Source organism: Molothrus ater, chromosome 3 (genome assembly GCF_012460135.2).
Source record: "Molothrus ater isolate BHLD 08-10-18 breed brown headed cowbird chromosome 3, BPBGC_Mater_1.1, whole genome shotgun sequence".
Taxonomy (NCBI): domain Eukaryota; kingdom Metazoa; phylum Chordata; class Aves; order Passeriformes; family Icteridae; genus Molothrus; species Molothrus ater.
Window position 1 is genome coordinate 59,770,209 of NC_050480.2, and position 22,527 is coordinate 59,792,735.

General features: G+C 37.6%; 1 protein-coding gene across 1 annotated transcript in view; it reads right to left on the bottom strand.

Moving 5' to 3' along the window:
* LAMA2 (laminin subunit alpha 2) overlaps window positions 1-22,527 on the bottom strand; it is a 334,914-nt gene that overhangs the window by 119,708 nt on the left and 192,679 nt on the right. Inside the window, exons 17-20 of the mRNA XM_054514228.1 lie at window positions 17,164-17,291; window positions 12,304-12,390; window positions 6,021-6,232; window positions 1,442-1,548 (exon numbers count right to left, since the gene is read on the bottom strand). Of these exons, the coding sequence (XP_054370203.1) occupies window positions 1,442-1,548; window positions 6,021-6,232; window positions 12,304-12,390; window positions 17,164-17,291 (534 nt within the window). The remainder of the gene's footprint in view (window positions 1-1,441; window positions 1,549-6,020; window positions 6,233-12,303; window positions 12,391-17,163; window positions 17,292-22,527) is intronic.

Here is a 22,527-nt window from a genome sequence, read left to right on the forward strand (position 1 = left end):
AGGATTGGGGAAGCATCCTAAAATGCTGTTTGTCTTCCGAGCCTGTCAGTTTCTTGAGAATTTCTTATATTGTAACACAGGTATTAAAAATGAGAAACCCAAGCAATCTGTGTGAGCTCCAAACACAAGCAAACAGGAGACTTCAGCCCATGCAAAGCAGAGGTTCCCATTACCAGAGCTGCAGGCCGGTAGGCACCTCGTGGGCACCCACTGGCACTGCTGGTGCCCCACCTCCGCGGGGGCACTCGGATCTGCTGACTGCTCCCCACATTTTCTTGCAATTGAGGCACCTGTCTGCTGATTTCACAGTGTCTGCCCATGAATCCTGATTTGCAGATACATCTTCCCAACATATCACACTGCAGTGACACAGATCCTAAAGCACTGCAGCCGCAGGGTACACAAAACACCTTTTCTGGGGCCCAGAAGTAGTTGGGCTTGAAGAATGAAAAGTAAACACTGTTAGAAAGTGAAGATAAGAAAACTACACCACATAAAAGGGTACAGAAATAAAGAGTAAGTGCTGAAGTAAACAAAGATTAATTCCAATTAATCACCAGTATTGTATTAATGAGATCTTTGCTGGGTACCTTGTGCAATCTGCAAATTCCACTCATACCAGCAATTTTTCTTTGAACAGACTCTTTAAATAGCATTGAAAATGGAGTGTAAGCAAACCACTTCAGAAATTACATCATTTTAAAGAGTGAAAAAGATCCCTTTGATTTCTGCAGGATTATTTATGTTCTTTAAATTACACACAGGTGAAGGTGTTCTGAGGACATAGGCCTAACTCATGAGTCCTTATGTTGAACTAGAGAAATGTGTAGCCGACTATAGCATATTCCTTAGCTGCCTGAAGACAATTCTGTGAAAGTTTATGAAATAATATTTCTCTGCAGTGATTTATGAGACAGGAAAACAATGTCAAGGCAAAAAAACACTTTCACCAAAAAATAATACATTGTTTAGACAATAAAAGAAGAAACCCTAAGAAAAAAACATGAAGGCAGAACATTCCAGCAGAACGAAACCAGCACCCTGCTTTTTTTAAAACATAAACATCAGATGCTATCAGACATTTTGCAGCTTTCTTCATAAAGGGATTATCTCCCAAAGCTGCAATATTTTAAAGTAATTTTCTACATCAAACATTCAAAATATGAAGTGTATATAATATGTATACAAATTTACTTATAGATACAGTGAGGTTTAAAATACATTAATTGCATGTAAATGCTATGCCTTGTGTTCTGTTCTAGAAGACTATTAGAAAATGTTTAAAAAGCCAAAATTTTACCTTTCTCTACATAAGAACAAACCATATACGTTCTTAAAGTGAAAATTAAACAGCAGAAAAAGCCTATCCAGAAGTAAATGATATTTAGCTGAGACAAACAGTGAAGAAAGCTGAAAGGAAGCCCCATTTCTGGTCACTCACTTTGCAGATGTCACAGCGGCGCCCGATGACGTTGGCTTTACACGCGCACTGACCCGTCCGAGAGTCACAGACCTCCGAGAAGGAGCCATTCATGTGACAGTGGCAGGCTGCAGAGGAAGAAGAAGGAGATGTCAGTGTGTTCCCTGAAGCTAAATCTAATAGCCAAATGTTTATAGCGCAGCTTTTGCCGCCCTGAGAAATGCCCAGCCTGGGTTAAGCAGGAAGGTGTTGCTCCCATACACTGACTTATTAACCTGCCCGTATTAATGCAGAATTTTTCTCCAAATTATTGCAGTCAGAAATTTTGCCTCAAGTCCATTAACAGCTTGTTTTAGATCCTTCTCTCAGATCAAAGCAGGATGTGGAGGGCAGATTACTAAGTACATGCCCAGAGACTCGGAGTCTCAAGAAAGGGAAGGGCAGTGCTGAGAGAAAAACACAAAAAGGGTACAGACCCTTACATAGGGTGTATACAGGATGTAGCTCCAACCAGTGGGAGTGTTACTGCTCCATGTGCTGGTTATGCTGTCCTGGAGTTCACTCCCTGTTCATGTAGCTGTCAGGAAATGTTGGCAGGCTGCAAACTCAGTACAAAGTTGACACTATACAGGGACAGTAATGCTCTCATGCCCCAAGCTGCACTGAAAAATATACCAAGGATTATCTGCTACCATGACTCTCCAGGATTTCTGTCTCAGCAACAGCATCACAGTTCTCAGAGGAAATGTAACCCAACTGACCAACCTAACTCATCACAGTGCTTTTCTGAAGATTAAAAAAGGCAGTGAAAAAGCTGTTTCTTGAGGAAAACAGCAATGCTTCTGGCTCCTAAATTCTTCTTTAGGAGAAGACAAATTTTGGGGAAGATGTCTATCACCTTTTATGTTCTTCAACCACAAGAACCTTTGCGTTCTTCAACCCTTTTGGCATGCAGAGATTTTGAAAAAACCCCTTAGCTCTTGCTGTAAGAGAACAGGAATGTGATTGTTGCCACAGGGACTATAACCACGCAGTCGCTGATCAGCATGAGCTGGCTCCTGCACATACTTTTTTTTCCCCCCTCACAGGGGAATGAATCCACATCTTTATACCAATTATCAATCTACTCTCTAAACTTGGGCTCCAACCCACATTTTGCCTTCCTGCAGTGCCCTATCTATATGTGTTGCTTTTTTTTCCCTCAACCTGACACCTTCATTTTAAGAAACACTTAAGAGTCCCAGACGTGAACACATGGCAGTTGCATACTTGCATGTCAGAAGGTGCTATGCGAGACAAAGCAGTTTTATTTTTCTTAACTATAGATTGTTACAACAGGACCTTCCTCATTACTTCATTGGACCTGCTAATTTCCAATTATAAATTAAAAGGATTGGTGTGGGAGTTTTCTCCCTGCTCTTGAGGTATTCTACAGAAGTTGCTTCTTTTAATGAAAGCAATTTTATGACTTGCCATTCTGTTCATGGCATTGTTTCTCAAATGTTTGCAAAAATTCAGGAATAAGTAACAAAAATGTGCTGGTTCTGCTGTTCATACCAGTTATGTAACACCTTTAGAGATTCTATCTCCTTCTGTTTTGCATTATATTTTTAAAAAGTAAAAATTAAAAGACACTTCTGATGTAATTAATTAATTGCTTATCTTTTCCTTTCAGCTTTCAATACTAAACATATCTATAATTTACCTCTTTCACCCTGTATACTTTAATCCTGCCCTCTTTAACCTGACATTCATGTGTTAAAACTGACACTCCAAACCGTACATGGTGATAAGTCTCATATATATCTATATCTATATTTTGAGTATATATTTAATTAAATTGGTCAGTGAAGAAAGAAGATACTAAAGCTCAGATTCAACAAACTACAATCTTCAATGCAAATTAAAAGTGTTTCACCAACCTTTTTATACAGACCTCAAAACCCAAGCTCAGTCTGATTTGAATTGTTTTGCTTATCAGGCATATGACAACACAAGAATAAAAAAGAGAACTTACACTGATTTTATAAACAGATGAGTTTTTCCTATTTATATTACAACAAGCAGTGCTCCATGGTGTCTTAACTCAGTCACAGATGACTGAGTGCAATGCAGTGGTAAGGGAGAATTTGGAGTATCAGGACTTTGATTGTTTTTCTTGGCTCTGGCAGTACGTACACAGAGAAGAAACATACAGCCAGGGCTATTCAGCTAATAAACTGCTACTCAATCTGATAAATTGCACTTATTGCACCTAGAGCCTTCCCATTCATTCACCTCTACTGGGAAAATTAGCTCTTGTCCAAACCTCCAAATGGCTGTTATAATACAATGTAGCCTGTTGGAGAAATTTGTCATACTTTCTTCCCAAAAGACACTGGTCAAGACCCTTCATTCTCTCTAGATTTCTATAAATATTTATGAGCTTGTATTTATGATCAAGCTACACACTTATGCTCCTACAACAGTAGTACCTATACACTGAAACATAGGCAGACTTGATTATTTGCTTTAATTCATCTTTTGACACTGAGCTTTATTACCATCAGCTCAACCTCCAGCTATTTGCTTCAGCATACTGTGCTGTTTCACTCCAAAAAACAACCTACTAGAATCAAATCAAATAAGCTTAGGACATTTGCTCGTTGTTCTTAGATTTATGGTTTTCTATAGATACACAAAAAAATTCAGAGATGTTATGATGATATAAAGCTGTACTGTCATTTGAAACGGTTAATGCACACAACAGTATTGTACTGAGAAAGAGCAAGAGACATTTCAAACAATAATTTGAAAGCAAATTCATGCTTTGCAATACTCTCGGATTTGGCTTTTTAATAAGGAACAAAATTGAAAACAACAAAGTAAAGGCATAGTCCCTCTGATATTGTTGCTGCAGGGCAAACTTCATGGAAGTCTGCAAAGGAAATAAAAAATCATATGCAAAGAAGAAAACCCACATGAAAGGCAGAGAGTAGATGAATACAAGGTAACTGCAAGCACAAGGATATGAATACATTAAGGGGCTCTCCTTGTCAATGATATGAACAACAAAAGCATATCTCATAATTCAACATTAAACATGCATTTCTTTTCAATATTTTTTTGTTGTATGTTTTCCAAACTCTTCTCTTATAAAATCTCTTTCTCATGGACCTGTCACTACTGTGGAAATGGTCAAACCACCAGTCATACTGATGATTCAAGAATAGTGACAAGGTACTGGAAGCTGTAATTTCTGATATACACTTCTTAAATCACTTTCCACACTTAACACTAGTAACTTATATGACATCATTCATCATGACCTGTTAACTTATGGTGAGAATATATAGGATTGTCCAATTTTTTTCTGGCATTGTGTAAAGTAGGTACAGAAATCACACAGGTATGTCTTCAGGGTTATCTATGACTTTGTGTACATCAGTGTTTATTGTCCTTAGCTGAGAAACTTGTTGATGTTCTGCATCTTGTTAGCTCCCATAGACTCTCTGGAGGTCCAACACAACCTAGGATTTTCACTTTTAGACTGCAAGTTGCTAATAGGGCAAGTCCTGGAAATGGATGCCAGTGCCTCAGACTTCTCTGCTCACAACACATACTGCAGACATGGTCCCCATGTCCCCTCACACAGAGCAGTAAGGCAGTGCCCCAGCTCTTTTACTTGCATAATTTTATCCTGCTATAACACCTTTGTACTCAGTGAGGTTACTCTTGTCTTTATTGCAATGGACCAAACAGGAATAAATCCTTGTGACAGTGAAATAAAATGCTCGGCTCTTTCAGGACAGTTCGTAACTTTTATTTTATTCCCCTTCTCAGAATGTGAAGGAAGAGTATGTGACGAATGTTTTTAAGTTAAAAGCACTTGTTCTGCATTCTGAATTGTGCCAGCAACAGCTCAGAGAGAGAGAGCCACTGCCTCCTATAGAAAGAAAAGCTCCTGTTCCTACCAAATCTTTCATCTCCACTGAATAATTTTTTGCAATCACTATGGGGAAAGATGTGCTGGGGCTGGTAGTTGAATAACATGCCACCACTCAGCTGAGAATTGGTAGCTCACTGCAGTGCCAGGTATCTTCCTCCAGAGCATTTTAGAAAAATTGTCTCGAGATTTTAGGGTCTGATTGGCAGGTGGGAGAATCTTGACCTGCAAGCAGCAGCACCTCCCAACTTTTACTGAGGTTATATAAGTGGGAAGCAGGTTATAAATGCTGCCAGAGCTGGACCCTGAAACTGGAATATCACTCCCTCCTTTCAGTCTTATAAGAGAACAGGATTTTTCTGGGTAGCTTATAGCATTTTTAGCGAATAGTTTCCATTTATTTGTATTTTTTTTTGTAGATCTGACATTAAGTATAACCTTTGCACCCATACAATGCTCAATTGTTTACTTCCCATGTCTGCTTCAACCAGAGCTTTTTTTAAAAAGTTCTTTCTATTTAGTTTAAAGCCTCCCTTTCTAGATGCAGATGCACAGTATCATTATTAGAGCTGTATCATTCTCTTTCTCACACATATAGAGGCACAGTCTTCCTCTCAGGAACAAAGTTATAAGATAGATCAATACTGTCAGGAGCTGTAAAAGTTCGTGACTTACGTTGACAGTTCCTTGCATGAAGAGCATCACCAAAATATCCATCAGCACACCTCTCACAATATTGGCCTGTTGTACCTGGCTTACATATCAGACAAGCACCAGACAAGCTGTCACAGCTGCCAGGAACGGAGAAGTCAAGGTTGTCATTACACTGGCATGGTTGGCATGATCCTCCTGGTATTAAAGGTTGTCCAAAATAGCCTTCTGCACACCTATGGTAAAAGATATCATCAGTTAGGACACTTAAATAATCCTCTCATTAGAAATATTTAATTCTGTTGCCTCCTTAATCACTAAAAATGATTTGATCTTCTCTCAGGTCTGTCTTAAGCATCTTTTTTCTTTCTCTCTCCTCTTTTTTAACAACACTATAGACACAGTACCAGCTGAAATCCTGCCAGTTCTGCTAGCAATTAGACTTCAGTGGGAGAAAAATCTTGTCACTGGCACTGAATGCGACACAAAGCATAGCAAGAAATCTTAGTGGCACTCTGGAAGAAGGGGGGTTGGACTACATGACCTTGAAAGGTCCCTTCCAATCCAAACTATTCTATGACTCTATGCTACATATATTTTGTATTTTAGCACATTCTGTATCAATGTTCTGTACTCAGTCACCAGCAAGCCTGATGATGTTTTTTCCCTCCACCTTGAAAACTTCTATAGTTTAGAAAAACACTTTAAGAATGTAATACAGCCATATATTTCTTTACCTAACAAGATACATCCCCTGACTTAGACTTCCCCTGATCTACTGCATGGTGAGATTTGCTTAATTAATGGATTTCTAATCTCTGTGTATGGGCAATCTAACAAAAAGATTGCTCATTAGCACAGGAACTATGCTGTTGCGTACTATAGCTTTCATATTTTAATTGAATTGTTTGAACATATCACATCCTTTTCCGCCTTGCCCACCTGCAATTTTCTGTGAGCACCATGTAAAGCAGTTTAGTGAATCTGACCTGAGTCTATATTTAAACCAAATTTCTACTAATCTCACAGCCTATTTCCTATTTATATTCTGCTCTGCTTTCTGCTTTCCTTTTCTGTTATATTTGCTCATGCTTCACAGTAAGAGCAACTTGTAGATAGCAAAGTAAAAGAAAAAGAAAAATTGCACAGTTCTGGCTAATTAATTTATTCATGTGCATCTCAGATGAACTCCAATTAGTATAAAAACAGAAAGTACATCAAGCACATTGCACAAAATAATTTTTCCGACTATTTTAAAGTCAGTCTGAATGCAGTTTTAAGGTACACGGATTTTGTAGTAGTACTGGAGAGCATGCTTGAGGAAAGATTTTTTGTTTTATTGTAATGCAGGAATGCAGAGGTCCACTGCTGTCACTTTTGTGTGCATCAAGTTCATCCTTTTCCTTGCTTCCAGAATATCTCATAATGCTTTTAATTGGATCTTAAGCAAAGCTGTCTAAACATGCACTAAATATTATTCAATATCATCAGCAAAGATGATAAAGATTATAAAAACTGGATAACTGAGAGCAGGGAGGAAAAAATAGTGGGAACTAATTGAGCAGTTTTTGTAATTTTACACAAAATAGGATTTTTTTCCATTCTCTCAAGATATCCATGATACAGCCCACAAACCAATAATATGTATAAACAGTCCAGTGGTTTGGCTGTGCGTAAGCACTCAGGAGTAAAATCTCCACAATCTAGCCCACTCCTGTAGCACAGTCATCTCTCAAAATTACCTCTTCATGGCAACAAGACATCAAAATCTTGTCATTAGAATAATTCAGATATTTTATTTTCAGAACCTGTCATAAAGGTAGCAATTTATTGTATTTCCTGCAAAGGAAGAGATAAATTTTTCTTTGATGGAGGATATCTCAGCTATGAAGAAAGACTAATTTTTATCTTCACTTTGCCAAAGTAAATCAGCTTTTTTCAGTGACATTATCTCAGTTACAAAGCCTAACAATGTATCTTAATATGTAACAATTAATAGCCACATTTTATCAAAACCAGAGAGTATGTGGATAATTTATGCAGTTACCTAAATTTACCTAAAGTAGATTACATCTGAAGTTAACTCAAGCTTTCCTAACATACTACTGGTGTGTTTGTCATAGATTTGTATCTCTTGGTCCTGCCAATCTATTTGACTTCACTAAATGTGTGTTTGTTTTCTTCTTTCACTCTCATTTAGGGGTTAGTTCTGTATTTGACAGCATTCACAGAAACCAAGTAGTTCACAGAAAGAATACTCCAAAGATTTATGTGAAACGCACTGCTAATAATTTCCTCCTATTAACAGCAGGAGACCTCAATAACTCTTTGTATTCTCATCAGTTTACACTACAATAATTAAAATTAGAAAAACCCACTACCATCACATAGCCATATTTTACTTATGCACATACATAATCTTGAATCCAACTGAAGATGACCTTGAAAGTAGGGGTAAACCAGTTAAAGCTGAAAAGAGAAATGTGTAAATGTATCTCTGTAAATTCTTCATCTTTTTCTACCACTTCTCCTGAACTTGCCGGGGAAGATTAAAAAAAATCCACCTTGCTTAGTTCCATCTTTTTTCCCTTAAGGACATTCCTACTTCAGCTTCTTTTCTCAGGTTCAAAGCATTATATATTTGGGAAGGTTTAGATTAAAAAACATCAATAAGTATGTGGCATGGAAAATTACTTTTATGAATTACACAAAATACATGTAAAAGAATGACTTCTAACTACAACCTAACACCTCTGAGATTAAAAAAATAAACAAAAATAGGAGTAAAAGCAGCAAAAAAAATATTGTGTTAATATATTCCTTTTCTATTCTCAAATCCAGGTGTGTATGTGAGTGACACTGCTTTTATTTAGCATAAGTGGTGCCAAAGACAGGGCTGCTACTGAAAAAGATGTGTATGAATGTGTACTGGGCCTGGTCAGTATGGAGTTAATATTCCTCATAGGAGTCTGTATGATGCTCTGTATATACACACATATGCACAGAAATGCAGGGCTATTTTATACATTCCTTTATATTTACTGGCAAAAAAAAACCCCCTTGAGACAGAGTTAATTAAGCCTGCAAATCCAAACACTTTAAAGTCTGGAAGTACTATTTTTACAGAGCCTTTGAAATTTATGTGCATTCAACCTGTGCACAAAATCAGGCACAAGCCCTGTGGAGAAATGGCTTGTGAGCATGCAGTGAGATATCTTAACTCAGGCGCACAGCACAGATGTTATTGTTGTGTGACCAACTATAAATCTTGCATTTTCTAATGTCAGAATGCCTACCTTTGCAAGCTGCAAACAATCCTGTGTAACACATTTGTTGTACCAAATCTCCTGAAATGTTTGACCCTTTTCCCATCAGTACTGCAACACAGGCTCGCTGCTCTGGCACGAGTGGAAGAATTATATTTGCTACAGTGAGCAGCAGTTTGAAGCCACAGTTCTCACGAGAGGCTGTGGCTGGTGGCACTCTGTGCTAGACTTCAAGAATGGGGGAGGTGGGGGCAAGGAAGGACATGGGTCAGTTCACCCTTCTCCTCACACATGAGGGACACTGACCCTCCTTCGAGGAGGGAAAGGTCACTTGATCCATGCACATAAATCATAGAGTCCTACAGGAAAAGCCAGACTCTCACCTATTTTGCTTCTTTTCCCTATCAAGACTGTATTTGGAAAATTGATATCATCATCCTGTAAATGTGCTGGGCTAAAAAGACAACCTTTTGTCATTCTCATAGATCCTTTCTATGAAGTTAAGAGAATGTCTAGCCTACTTCATACACCTTTGGAAAAGTGACCAGTGAGCAAAGGAAAGAAAACTTATGTCTAATTTTTAGGGAAAAACATTACGTGGGAAAGCTGAGCTCTCTCTACAATTATAGATATATGATAACTCCCAACACAGTTTATATCTGCAATTATTTTGATGGTCTTATGATCTGGACCCCTCAGAATATTGAGCAATTACAGTACCATTTTCCTGAGAGTTCCAGTGAGAGAAGTAGCAATTTTTTCTTGACATTTTACAAATCAGACAGATATATGTATCTCCCTAGAGGACAGAGGATATATTTTTAGGCCAAATAAGTACAGTGCTGCACACTCTCACTTCATGATACTTATTATGTCATGGTAATTTAGGATTGTTCAGCTAATGAATCACGTGGCTCAGATCACTTGTCACTTTGTAGCTGCTAAAATGAAAGAGAATTTCATGCAAACTCTCTCAGCAATTATACAACCACTGCTAATAGCAAAATGCAACATGCTTTCTCCTGATCATTATTATTGACAGCTGCAGACATTTTAAAACAACTTGTTACAGTTAAAAGCAAATAGTTCTGTGAGCTTTGGAATTAATGGCCTAACTTCCAGTGGATTTATATCTCACGGTTACAAGGCTAAGGGCTGATTATTTGCGGCAGGATGTTGCTACTCAGCAGGGAGTAATCCCTCAGGCTACAGCTGCACTTTTTCCTTGCCCTGTGAAAGTTTTCTTATGGGCAGAACATTTAGCAATCTCTCTTGTTCTCTCTCTATCTGTTTAATCAGGTGTGAGTTCACACAGTATTCTCCCCCTTAGCTATGACATGTCCTGATTTATTAACCTCTATTCAGCCACTTCTTTGCATAAAACCTTCGAGAACAATTATCATCTTTCAGCCCTCCTACTTTCTGCCAAATTTAGTTGAAATTGACCTACAAGTGCAGATGACTTTGCAGGCAGCCAGAGAGACATGATCACAGTAGCCTCATTTCCTTAGGAGATCAGGCGAAAATCCAATTTAGCCATTTATTCAGACTCGTCCTACTGCATCTACAGCCTGTGCTCCACTCAGAAACAGCACTTGTTGCTAATGGAAGCTGTCAATGACCCTGCATTGACAAACTGCCACCAAAGTGCTCTTGATGTGATTTATTCCTGCCGTCATTAACTTCACAGCCCACTAGCTGAAAGAAGGTGATGACTTCCTAGACAGACAGGAAAAGACAGGCAGAAATAGCAGCAGCAGGAGCAGACTCGGTGATGATGGGTGGAAACAGGTGACAGCCTGCACTCTCACTTCAGGACAGATATAGCACAACAGGGGATTTAAAAGGAAGTAGTTGTAAATTGGAAAGAGGGGACTATAGCGAGATTCACAGCGTATGGTCAGGTTTCTGCTTTTCTGGTTGTCTCTTACTCTTGGTTTATTCCCACTTTTTCTCATCCCAGCCTGAATATTTTAAGGCTTCATTCAGAAGCCTTACCTTTTTTTAGGGTTTGCCTTGAAAAATTCTTAAAGCAGCTCATGCGAGTGCCAAATGGCAAGAGCCTACTAAGAAACACAAGGGCCATGTATCCATGCCCCTTAAGTGTCTAGCTAGGTGTTACACAGTTCTCTGGCTCCCCAAGCCCCTCCTGAAAAGGTGTCATTGGCAGGGTCACAGGGGACTGGGATCATGCAGACAAAGCCAACACTGATTCATCATGACCTCCAAACAGCTAGCAGAGGTCCCTGGCACACTAACTGCTCTTGAAATCTGTTCCATCCATGTGAAATCCCAAGGGACCAAAGGCATGCAGACACTGTGGTGATATCCCTTGCCTATGTGGTCTCACCTCCTGTGGAAGGGGGTTCCTGGGAGCTTAGCACTAGATCTCACACCAGCTCTTTGTTTCATTTAAATTCTCCACATGATCCTTTCAGCATAATGCCTTTGTAAAGCTAGCAATAAGTGTAGGAACTACATATTGAACTTCTCTATGTATTTGACCAAGAAAAATTGTCTTTTTTTGTCATTAAAGCCTACTTTGTTCTACTTGCTAAATAAAGAACACAACAGAAAATGAGAAGCAACAAACTAATATTCTTTTAAAAAACAATTAAAATCTACAAGTAACTTATTAGAAGAGCTGTATTTTCACTGCATATTAACTTCTGTAAGTGAAGCACCAGTAATTTACTGCATATTTGAATCACCATGTTCTAAACATTCAAATGACAAAAGAGACAAAACGTTTATAAAAATCTCAGAAGAGTGAGAGAAAAGCTAGAAGCAACTATTTTAACAAAGACTCTTAGTTATCAAGAAATGCTTCTTGGAAACCTTATGTTTCACCATAAAACAACGAAACAAGCATAAGAAAAACACAAATTCATGGATGCAGTGTCAGAGGAAAATGCACAGGAATTTTTTCAGCGAGTTTCAGAACAGGAATAGGGATGAGAAGGGGAGGTAAGAAAAGGTAGAACAGTTCCATGTGATCAATGTTTTTGTTTCATATGACTAAAAGCATGGTGCCTGCTTACCTTTCACAGCGTGGTCCCACATAGCCAGCTGGGCACTCATCACACATTAATCCACGATGTCGGTCAAAATGACACGTTGGGCTAAAGCTGTGTTGTTGATATTGAGAAAGAAGAGGTACAAGGAAGAAACATAAAGAAAACATGGTTAGCAGCATAGCTCTCTTCCCACTTCAGAGATTGTTAATTTGCAAAACAGTGCCCAGTAAAAGGGATTCTGCTCTAGGACATGGGGCTTAAGTTCGACTCCAGCAAATTGAATTTGGAATGACTCTGCTATTTCTGCGACACTGAATATAGAGCAGCGGATGGCAGCATCCCAATGGCCTGTTATTACGGGACTTGAGCCTGCCAGTGAGTGGTCTGGATACCATTAAAAAGGCAGGAATGTACAGCTGCTTGTTTGTGCCCCCGAGGGACTGGCAAAACAATCTGTGCCATAACGTGGCCCCTATATAAATCTTTCTGAAGGACAACTGATTAAAAGCTCAGTTAACTTTGTGTATAGTCAGCTGTGCAAGGAACCCAGTGAACAAGAAAGGGGAGGGGCAACATGGGAAATATCTGGTACAGCTTCCCAGAGAGTGTATTTGAGTTAATCGAGTGCCAATGACCTCAAGCAACAGGCCACACAAGCATGTTGAAGTTTAAGAATAGCTTGCAGACTAGAAAGTTTTACATCTTTGTTATGCTCTAATTATTTTTGGCTGGTTTGGCTTTTTTTTTTCTCCTCTTCTTTTTTTTTTTTTTTTTAATAAATAAGGATACTGTAGCCATTTGCAAGCTCTGCATCTCGATGACTGTGTTTAACTCTGAACTGTGTTCCTTCACTGTCAGCATCTTGCTTTCCATAATCTTTCTCCCTTAACCCACTTTTCTGAAGAAACCTCCTGACACACTGAAAGATACTACACAGAAGAAGAGGTAATCTGTTCTTCTGTAATTCTGTAATGATTATTAGAGACAGAGACATATGAACATCTTTATAAAGCCTCATCTAAATAATGGCAATCAATTCTGGTCAACTAAATAGAAAAATAGAAAAAGGAAAAAAAAAGAAGTAAAGGACCGGGTGTAGGTGCATAGCAGAATGACTCTTCAAAGGGGGAAAACAAAGCACCTATGTGAAAAAAAGATACTGAATTACTTTTTATAACCTAGGAAAAGAGAATTTGAGAAGCAATAGAATTGCTCCAACAAAGACAGCAGAAGGAAGGTATATTCAAGGTAACAGTACATGCTACAATAATAACAAATAGACATAATCTGACCTTGGATGTATTAAAGAAGGATATACCATGACAGTTTCTGGAAAGTAATAGGCCCAGGGAGGACAGAAAAGCTTAATTAGCATCATTTAATGTGATTAACTGTTGCTGACTGGACCTCACTTCTCAGGAGTCATCCATCTTGTGATCTGTCCTCAGTTATTCTTTATTCTGTGTTATCCCACAAATAGAAGAGACCATTAAGAAAAACATGGGATGGTCAGGTCCAATAAATAAAGACAGGTACTGTGATTTTTCTCTTTCCAATAAGGATTATGTTTGTGTTATTTTGCAATATCATTTACTTAATAATAGATTCACAAATGGAGGAAGAGTCAGTTGAAGAAATGATAATTTTTCATTCATTTCTTTAATAGCAATGAAAGGACACATTATCATTGAATATTATCAGCAGCACCTGACTTACTTCAAATAAATTCCTGCTTGTCAGTCCCAACCTCACTCTTTCCAAGAGCCTCATGGAAAACTTCGCAGAGATGCTATCACAGCTCATTATAGCATTGTACAAAATTGACTGTCCCAAAGTTCCTCAAAGAGCTCTGAATTTAACTGCATAAATTTTAAATATAATAATGATAATAATTGTAAGGATGATGACAATAATAATAATGATAATGTACTTATTATTACCAAGCAATAATGATGAACAGTAGAATTTCTATGTTTTAAGGGTTATGCTCAGACCTTGCCTCCTTGATTCTTTCCGTGACTCAATAGTTGGACCACATTTCAACAATAAAGATTAATATATTGAGAAATTCCCATCAGCATGCTGTAAAGCAAAATATATGATAGCAGGCTGAGAAGAGTTTATCTTCCTGATTATTGAGAATCTCATTACTCAATAGTGCTAATCACTAACGAACTTTGAGTATTGATTTGTCAAAACAAGCTTCAAAAAACTGTAATTCCCCCTCTTGATTTATCATTGCTCTTTATGGTTTTCCCATATGGCAACAATACCAGTATGAGTCAGGACACAGGACAAATATGAATATACAGTATGGATATGCATGTGATAAGTGTGTTGGGAGACAGGGCATCCTAAAAGCTTCCTAGTGTGTTACAGCGAACACCCCCTGACAATATGTTTGTGATTTTATCTAATTTTCCAAGAAAAAATTAAAATTCTGGGACCAACCTGAATTCTCAGTTCATGTGCTATGAATTTACTCCCAACCTTCCCAGGCTGAGTGAGAGATCTTCTATCTCCCATTTCCAGTGATAAAGCATTCCTGTCAAAGTCTTTGCTACATATATTAAATTTATGCCTACATCAAGAGAAGAGCAGTAATTATCCCAAACATCTATATTTTTTAGAAATTATGGGGAAAAAAATAATTTCCTTTGAAACTGCTTCAGGACCAAGAATGTTAGAACAGTTTCTAAGAGTGGTATGTTTACAAGAAGACATCAGATGAAGGAATTGTGTTCATTGCATAACCATTTATAACATGGGTATTGATTTTATCTACATCACAGAGGCACATATATGAAGATATATGCAAAAAAAAAAGAAAATACAACCCAGGATGTAGAAAACAAGCTTAGACAACTTAATTTTAGTTTTCTAATTTTGGCCAAGTGCTCTTTTCTGACATATGGCAAGCCATTTATGACTGCTGTGCTTCAGAAGGCACATGATTGGCTTCAGTGACTGCATATGGAAACTCATGCCATTAGGAAACAGGAAAGGGAATTAGCAGTAGCTAAATCCACTGAAGTCAATGACAGAACAACAAAATCACCAAATCATTTCTACAACTGTTAGAACAGTTCTCCACTTTATGTGGCATTGCAAAGGTGCTGTGAGAACAGTAAAGGGAACTATGACAAACATCATAAATAAATGAGACTCTGCTACAAAATATAAAACTTATTTCTTAATAGAAATATATCTCACAGGCTCATTACATGGACAATATTCTCTATGCAGTGGGAACTTAGTATAAAGCTTAGAAACCTATAGATGTCCTGTCATATCATGTTAGGAATTAAATACCTCAGGAATTAAAATATATACACAGCTATTTATAATAATTTGAACATACAATTTGTCACTTGTTCAGTTACTCAGAAAGAACATGACATATCCTACATCTGTACAGTGACATGAACTTGGCAAAAGTTTATTTTTCACATGAAGGTATCTGAATTGTTTGAAAATATTATCCCTAGCATAAGAAACTCATTGGCAATTTAGTAAGAAAGCAAAGAAGTATTTTAATAGCATTCAGATAACACATTAAATCTTTAAAACCTCTTTTTTCCGTCAAAAACAAATTTAATAATTGGTCTAGACTGTAACATCATGAGAGTTTGAACCTTTCAACAAGTTCTAAAAGCTCTAAAGTCTACAAAGCTAAACTTTGTAGACTTCAAGACACACAGTTTCACAGCTGAAAGAACAGTTATACTGTGTGTTTGTTCTGTACCTATTTTATTTTTCATGAAAACTAAATATTAGAAAGGGGACTGTTAACTTCACAAAAGGAAAGTAAAGCACCCAGAACTATGATGACTGTGTAATGGAGGTCTCCAGGCATCTTGCCAATCATAACCTAAATTCAATCTATTTGACTTGGTTTGTTGCACATCTCTGCAAGACAGAAATGTGATAGTGTTTTTCCTTCTTTGTCAGCACAGTGTTCTCAAACAAGAGAAAGATAATTGACTACTGAGGCAAGGAAATACCAAGTAATGAGAATGTCAGAGGAGCCGTGCCTGAGCAGCAGATATAATAAACCCATATATATGTATCTAATAAAACCAACTCAGGAGCTGTGTTAACAGGAAGGCAGGCTCCCATTCTACAATCCCCTGGAATTTCCGCTCATAAGTGCTTAGACTATTCCTGCTCTGATCAGTGCAATTTTAATAGGATGCAATGCCACAGACAAGATTCAGAACAGTTTTATTCAGGTACATCATGTAAAATGCTTTTGGTACTATTATTTTCCAGGTACTGTCTGTGACAAAACCAATAAAAGTGTTCAAGCCACTTTGTTTATCTATTAAGTTAAGTGATGGAGTAGCATAGACAAGCTTCTGTAATGAAGGGAACTTTGGTTCTTAGATCAGAATGTTGAATAACTTTTCACTTGTATTATTATTTAATAAAACAAATTTACAGTATTTTTTCTGAGATATGCTGACAAAATATTTTCACTTACAACATCTAAGGATGAATTCAAATTCCAAACAAATCACATAATGTAGACTAAGAGAAAAGGAAAAGTAAAAGAAGAAAAAACTCATGTCAAATCTGCCAATTCAGCTTTAAAACTAGAAACAACTACCCTTATGGAGGACAGAAAAGCAAATGCTAGTTATTAATTTGAAAAGCAATCATCCAAATTCTGTGTTGTTCTTTCTGCCTTAGTCTCATCTAGCTTTTGTCTTCATCTGCTGAGTTAGGCACTCTGTACAATTGTAAAAATAAAAGTTCATATTGCAGAATATATTATTTGATGGAAAGGAAAAAAATATCTCAAGCATACCTGTAAAAATATAAATTAAGAAATAATGCAATTTAATAAGGGGAAAAGTGCAATATGCAATATGTACTACTTACTTGTTAGAAGGTATATTTAGGGGGCAGGCACACAACTGACAATCTTCAGCTGTCCCTTTAGTTGCATCACCATAGAAGCCAGGCAGGCATCTATCACAAAATGAACCACCTGTGTTGTGCTTGCAGTCCTAAAAAGAAGATGTAAGCACAAATTGACAATTAAATGACTTGCATATGGAAAAAGGTCTGCAAAATTTATCCTTATGTTTTTCTGCCACAATCAGTGCTTCATATGTTCTTGTGGATAACTTTTTTCCATGTAAAACAAAAAGAATATTTGACATAAAACTTTTAAATTTACACCACAGAACAGTATGTTATTATTTTAGCTTGCTTAAAGAAAACCAACTTTTAAAGGAGCATAAGACAGGTTTAGTATTGCAGTCTTGCAACAGGCCATATTTTGTGACAAACTGTTTTCAGATGTTGATTCCAAAAATACAGCCCAGATGATATAATTTATAAAAATGAATTATTACTTTTGACATGTAGGTGCATTAGTTCATTTTTCAAGGTATATGGCTAGCAGTATTTGTAAACTTAGGAAAGCCTGAGTTACTTAATTTTTATTTGCTAGAATAGAATCCAGCCTCTATTTCATGAGTAAAAGGAAGGACAAGTATTCCATCTATAGGGTGCTATCCAACACTTTGTGTTCATCTATATGACTGCATAATAGGAGAGAAATTAAGCTGAGCATATGAAACACGCAGTATAAAAATGGCAGTACTACATTTGCATTTTTGTATATAGCTTTTGGCTGATCTCAAATTAAGCAATCTTTTAGTAGAATGGAAATCAGTCCTGTGAGAAAAAGCTTCTCATGATGACTTGTAAGAACCAAGTTTTAAATAGTAATTACCCTTTCTATTCTTTTTCCCTCTCACCATAAAGGATTTAGAAACTACGTAATTTCACAGAATCCATAATAGATTTAGAAAAATTACTTTTCTAGCTTAATCTGTTTCCTTTCTTCACCCCACATTACTAGCAAACTACAGTATTCCTTTCACTGCTATTTCACACAAGATACCCAAGTGTAACCCTTTCACAATGCAGGAACAGAGAAAGCAGATGGAATGGTTTGGGATATTAAATGCCATATTGATATGCTTGGTATGGACTGAAAAAAGGATTAAAAGAGCATATGTCAACTTCAAAAGGCCAAAATGAAAGCCACGAGAGAGATTTTTGTTAATAGGGCATGTTCTGCTGTGTTTTAGACTATGGGCCAGGTCAAATCTAGAATGTTTCAGCTAGCTTAAGAACTCTGAAGGTTTGTTTTCATTTGGATTTTTGTTTATTTGTGAGGGGGGTTTTGTTTGGTTGGTTTTTGGGTTTTTTTTTGTTTTTATTTTTTAAAGTGTGGGCACTTTTAAATTTAAGATTTAATTTAAAATTGTTTTTTAGGAACACTTTAGGTTGTTTTATCATTTTAGTAAGTCACGCATATGGTACTGATTGCTATTTAACAGCCTTACTGTCTGGAAGACATAATTTATCCTCAATAAGGAAACAGACAATATTCTAAGGAACCCTGATTCCTTCCTCACAGCTTTCCAGGATTGCAATGATTTCTACAAAGCTTTTTTGCACTGTACTCTGTACCTGGGCAGCTGAAAAAGCACAATATCCTTTTCAGTCATACAGGCATTGATGTCAAAAGCCTTCAGAAATACTGTTTGTTGTTTTAAAGGTTGCTTTCTTATTGCTAGTGCATACAATCAGCATATATTTGAAATGAAAGCCTCAATCACAATACTGTATTTTAACATAATTCGGAGATTGTGAGTGAATACCAAATTATTGAAACACTTAATCAATTAAAATTACGGCTTTAGAACAGCCAGCCAGGTTAAAATCAACTTCCATAAGTTAACTAATCCATTTGATTGGTATTTCAAGCATTGACATTCAAAAAGAATCTACCAGCCATACCAAAAAAGTAGCCAGGAACAATATGCTTTTTAAAGAAGATGTGACAAAAATAATTTAAGTGTTTCAAAAGAAAAATCCTCTGCACTTCAACTTTTTAAAGACATCATGTCAAATTATTTGTACTTTTTCTGAAAAATAATGGATTCTTCTTTTGTGATAAGTTTAGCTTTAAATATCCTCAGACATATCTTAACATTTTTGAAGAATATGAACAGTTTATATGTCAAGGATGCTATTAAAGTGAGAGAAGCTAACACACTACTTTAAAGCTTCACATCTCTTGCTGAGTGGTACTTGCAGGTTCTGCTTTTTTTTAAGTAAAACACCTGAAACTTTCCATTTTGTAGGAAAACATTTCTTGTTACAAAGACATGACCGCCTTCACTTTGATGAAGTATTTTCTGGCCCTTCAACATCAGTCATTTCCATGTACTGTGCCTAATCCTACTGAATTCAGAGCCCTGTGTCTAATTCCTTACAATTGCAGAATGATAGAATATCCACAGCTGGTAGGATCATCGAGTCTAACTCCTGTCCCTGTGCAGAACTCGCCAGGAGTCACACCATGTGCCTCAGAGCATTGTCCAAACACCTCTTGAGCTCTGTCAGGCTTGGTGCTGTGACCACTTCCCTGGTGAGCCTGTTCCAGTGCCCAACCACCCTCTGATGTGAAGAACATTTTTCTAATATCAATCTAAACCTTTGCTGACACAACTCCAAGCCATTCATTCAAGTCCTGCCACTGGTCACCACAGAGAAGAGATCAGTGCCTGCCCCTCCTCTTCCCCTGATGAGGAAGTTGTAGACTGCAGTGAGGTCTCCTCAGTCTCCTCCGGGCTGAACAGATCAAATGACTTCAGCCACTCATCATACGGCTTCACCTCCAGGCCCTTCACCATCCTCATAGCTCTCCTTTGGACACTCTTTAACAGCTTAATGTCTTTTTTATGTCATGGCATCCCAAACTGCACACAATATTCAAGGTGCAGCTGCCTCAGTGCAGAGCAGAGTGGGACAATCCCCTCCCTTGCCCATCTGATGTCACCCCATTCACTACAGCCCTCTGTGTCCAACATATGAGCCAGCTGCTCACCCATTGCATGATGTGTTTATCCAGCTGTGTGCTGGACTTTTTTTCCAGAAGGATCCTGTGAGAGACAGTATGAAAAGCTTTACTGAAGTCCAGAAAGATTTCAACTGGCTGCCCTTGATCACCTAAGTGGGTTACCTTGTCATAAAAGAAAATTAAATTTAATAAGCCAGATTCTCCCTTCATTAAGCCATTCTAGCTGTGATTGATGACTGCACCATCCTCCAGGTGTTTTTCAATACCTTCCAGAAAAATCTTCTCCGTAATTTTACCATACACTGAAATGAGATTGACAGGCCGACAGTTTCCATGCCATCCTTCTCAACCTTTTTAAAAATTCAAATGTTAGCCAGCTTCCTCTTAGCTAGGGTCTTTCCATATTTCCAAAAATGATTGAGAGAGGCCTCAGGATGACATCAGCCAGCTCTCGGAGTATTCTTGGATGAATCCCATCAGAGCCCATAGACTTATATGGATCCAGTAGATGCCGCACTGGTTCATGGTACACTGAGAGTTTATCATGCTTACAGCTGTGGTCCTTCAGCTCAAGGCACTGGGACCCCTTTAACCCATCATCAATGCTGGAGACAAAGGCAAAGAAAGAATGAAACATCTCTGCCTTGCCTATATCCCTGTTTGTGAGGGAACCATCTTGACCCTGTAGTGGGCCGATGTTATTTCTGCACTGCCTCTTGCTATTAACTTATTTTAAATACTCTTATTATTGCCCCCCATATTTCTGTCCATCTTCAACTCTAGTTGAGCTTTGACCCCACCATATTTTCCCCTAAAGAGGCAAGCAGCATTTCTGTATTCCTCCCACATCACCTGACCTTGCTTCCACCAGGTGCACCTTCCTTTTTTGCCTTATCTCCAAAAGAAGACCCCTGCTCAGCCAAGCTGGCCTTCTGCCTGTTTGACTTCTGACATTTTGGAATTCCTGTGCCCTCAGGGTGCTTAAAAAGTGACTAGTACTGATGGTCCCCAGCATGTTCAAAAGCAATGAATTGATAAATTAGCTAAATCTAAAGACAAACAAAAAAAGAGAACCCCAAATATATAGGACCAAAATCTGAGCATACCATACTGTATATGTTAGTTTATCTGAGAGATAATGATCTTGTGTATCCTATACTTTTCTCCCTGAGCCAGTTTGGACCTTACAGGACAAAGAACAAGGATTATGTAGTACCTAGATGTGACCTGATCTGCCTGTTCTCTTCAGTGATGCATTAAACTTGTTGCTAATCTGCCACATTTACAGATCAGTACTGTGAGTACTGAAGTAGACAAGTCCTTCTAAAAATATTATCAACCCTCATGAAAGATTTGTGTTTCTTGATATCAGTTGGCTGAATCTCAGTTTGAAACTTGCCAAATGTACAGCAATGGTTTTGAACATCATCTGGTTTGAGTCTAATTATACTGAGAATATTTCTTTAAAGCATGCTTAAGCCTCTCATGTATTAATTTCATGTTCATAGGAAAACTGGACGGGTTTTTTTCATGTCATGAGACTGGGTACAAAATAGATTGTGATCAACTTCTCTAACCTGTTCAGTACATTATATCTGCTTTATTTTTATTCCCATTGAAATAGAGGCTGTTACAACACATTGATCTAGTGGTTTGTTAAAATCCATGGGGTTTTTTTTCTCAAATCCATAGACTTTGTGGCCACGAACAATTTTATGTCCAAATACTTGTGCTTTCAATTCCAACATCATTTCAATACAATGATTTCAATTTTATCTCACACTATTTTGAATGCATTAATTTTCTGTACCTCTTTTCCCTCTGAACATCTTTAAACTTCAGTTAGACAACCTCTGTGTAATTAAAACTGTGGGATTTATTTTTGTGCAAAAGATATGTATGACTCAGACCTTGCTCCCTACAAATTTCCTTGCTGGTGTCCTGGAGAGTGTTTTCCACCATTTCCTACAGAGCCAGCTCTCCCTTTTTTGAAGAAACCAAATGAACTTTATGCCCAATATCAGGGAACACTAAATTCACACTGAAAACCACTCCAGCATATGTGGCTGAGTGCATATGAACATGGAAAGAAACATTTAGAATAGAATGCTAGTGATGGAAATAAAACTGCATACAGGGATTATGACAGAGTCCAAGATAGCACATTTGGCATGCTGCTGCCCTTCCTCAGGATACCTGTCACAGAGACAACCAGGGAAGCTGTTAAAGCCAGCTAAAGAAAGTAAGTCTGGGTGCCTATTTTAGTATATTCCTGAGCTGTCTAGACCAGACAATGGTATTCTGCCTTTGGAAGCATGAATAAGCTCTTCTAGCATTTTCAAACTACTGTAATGTCAAGA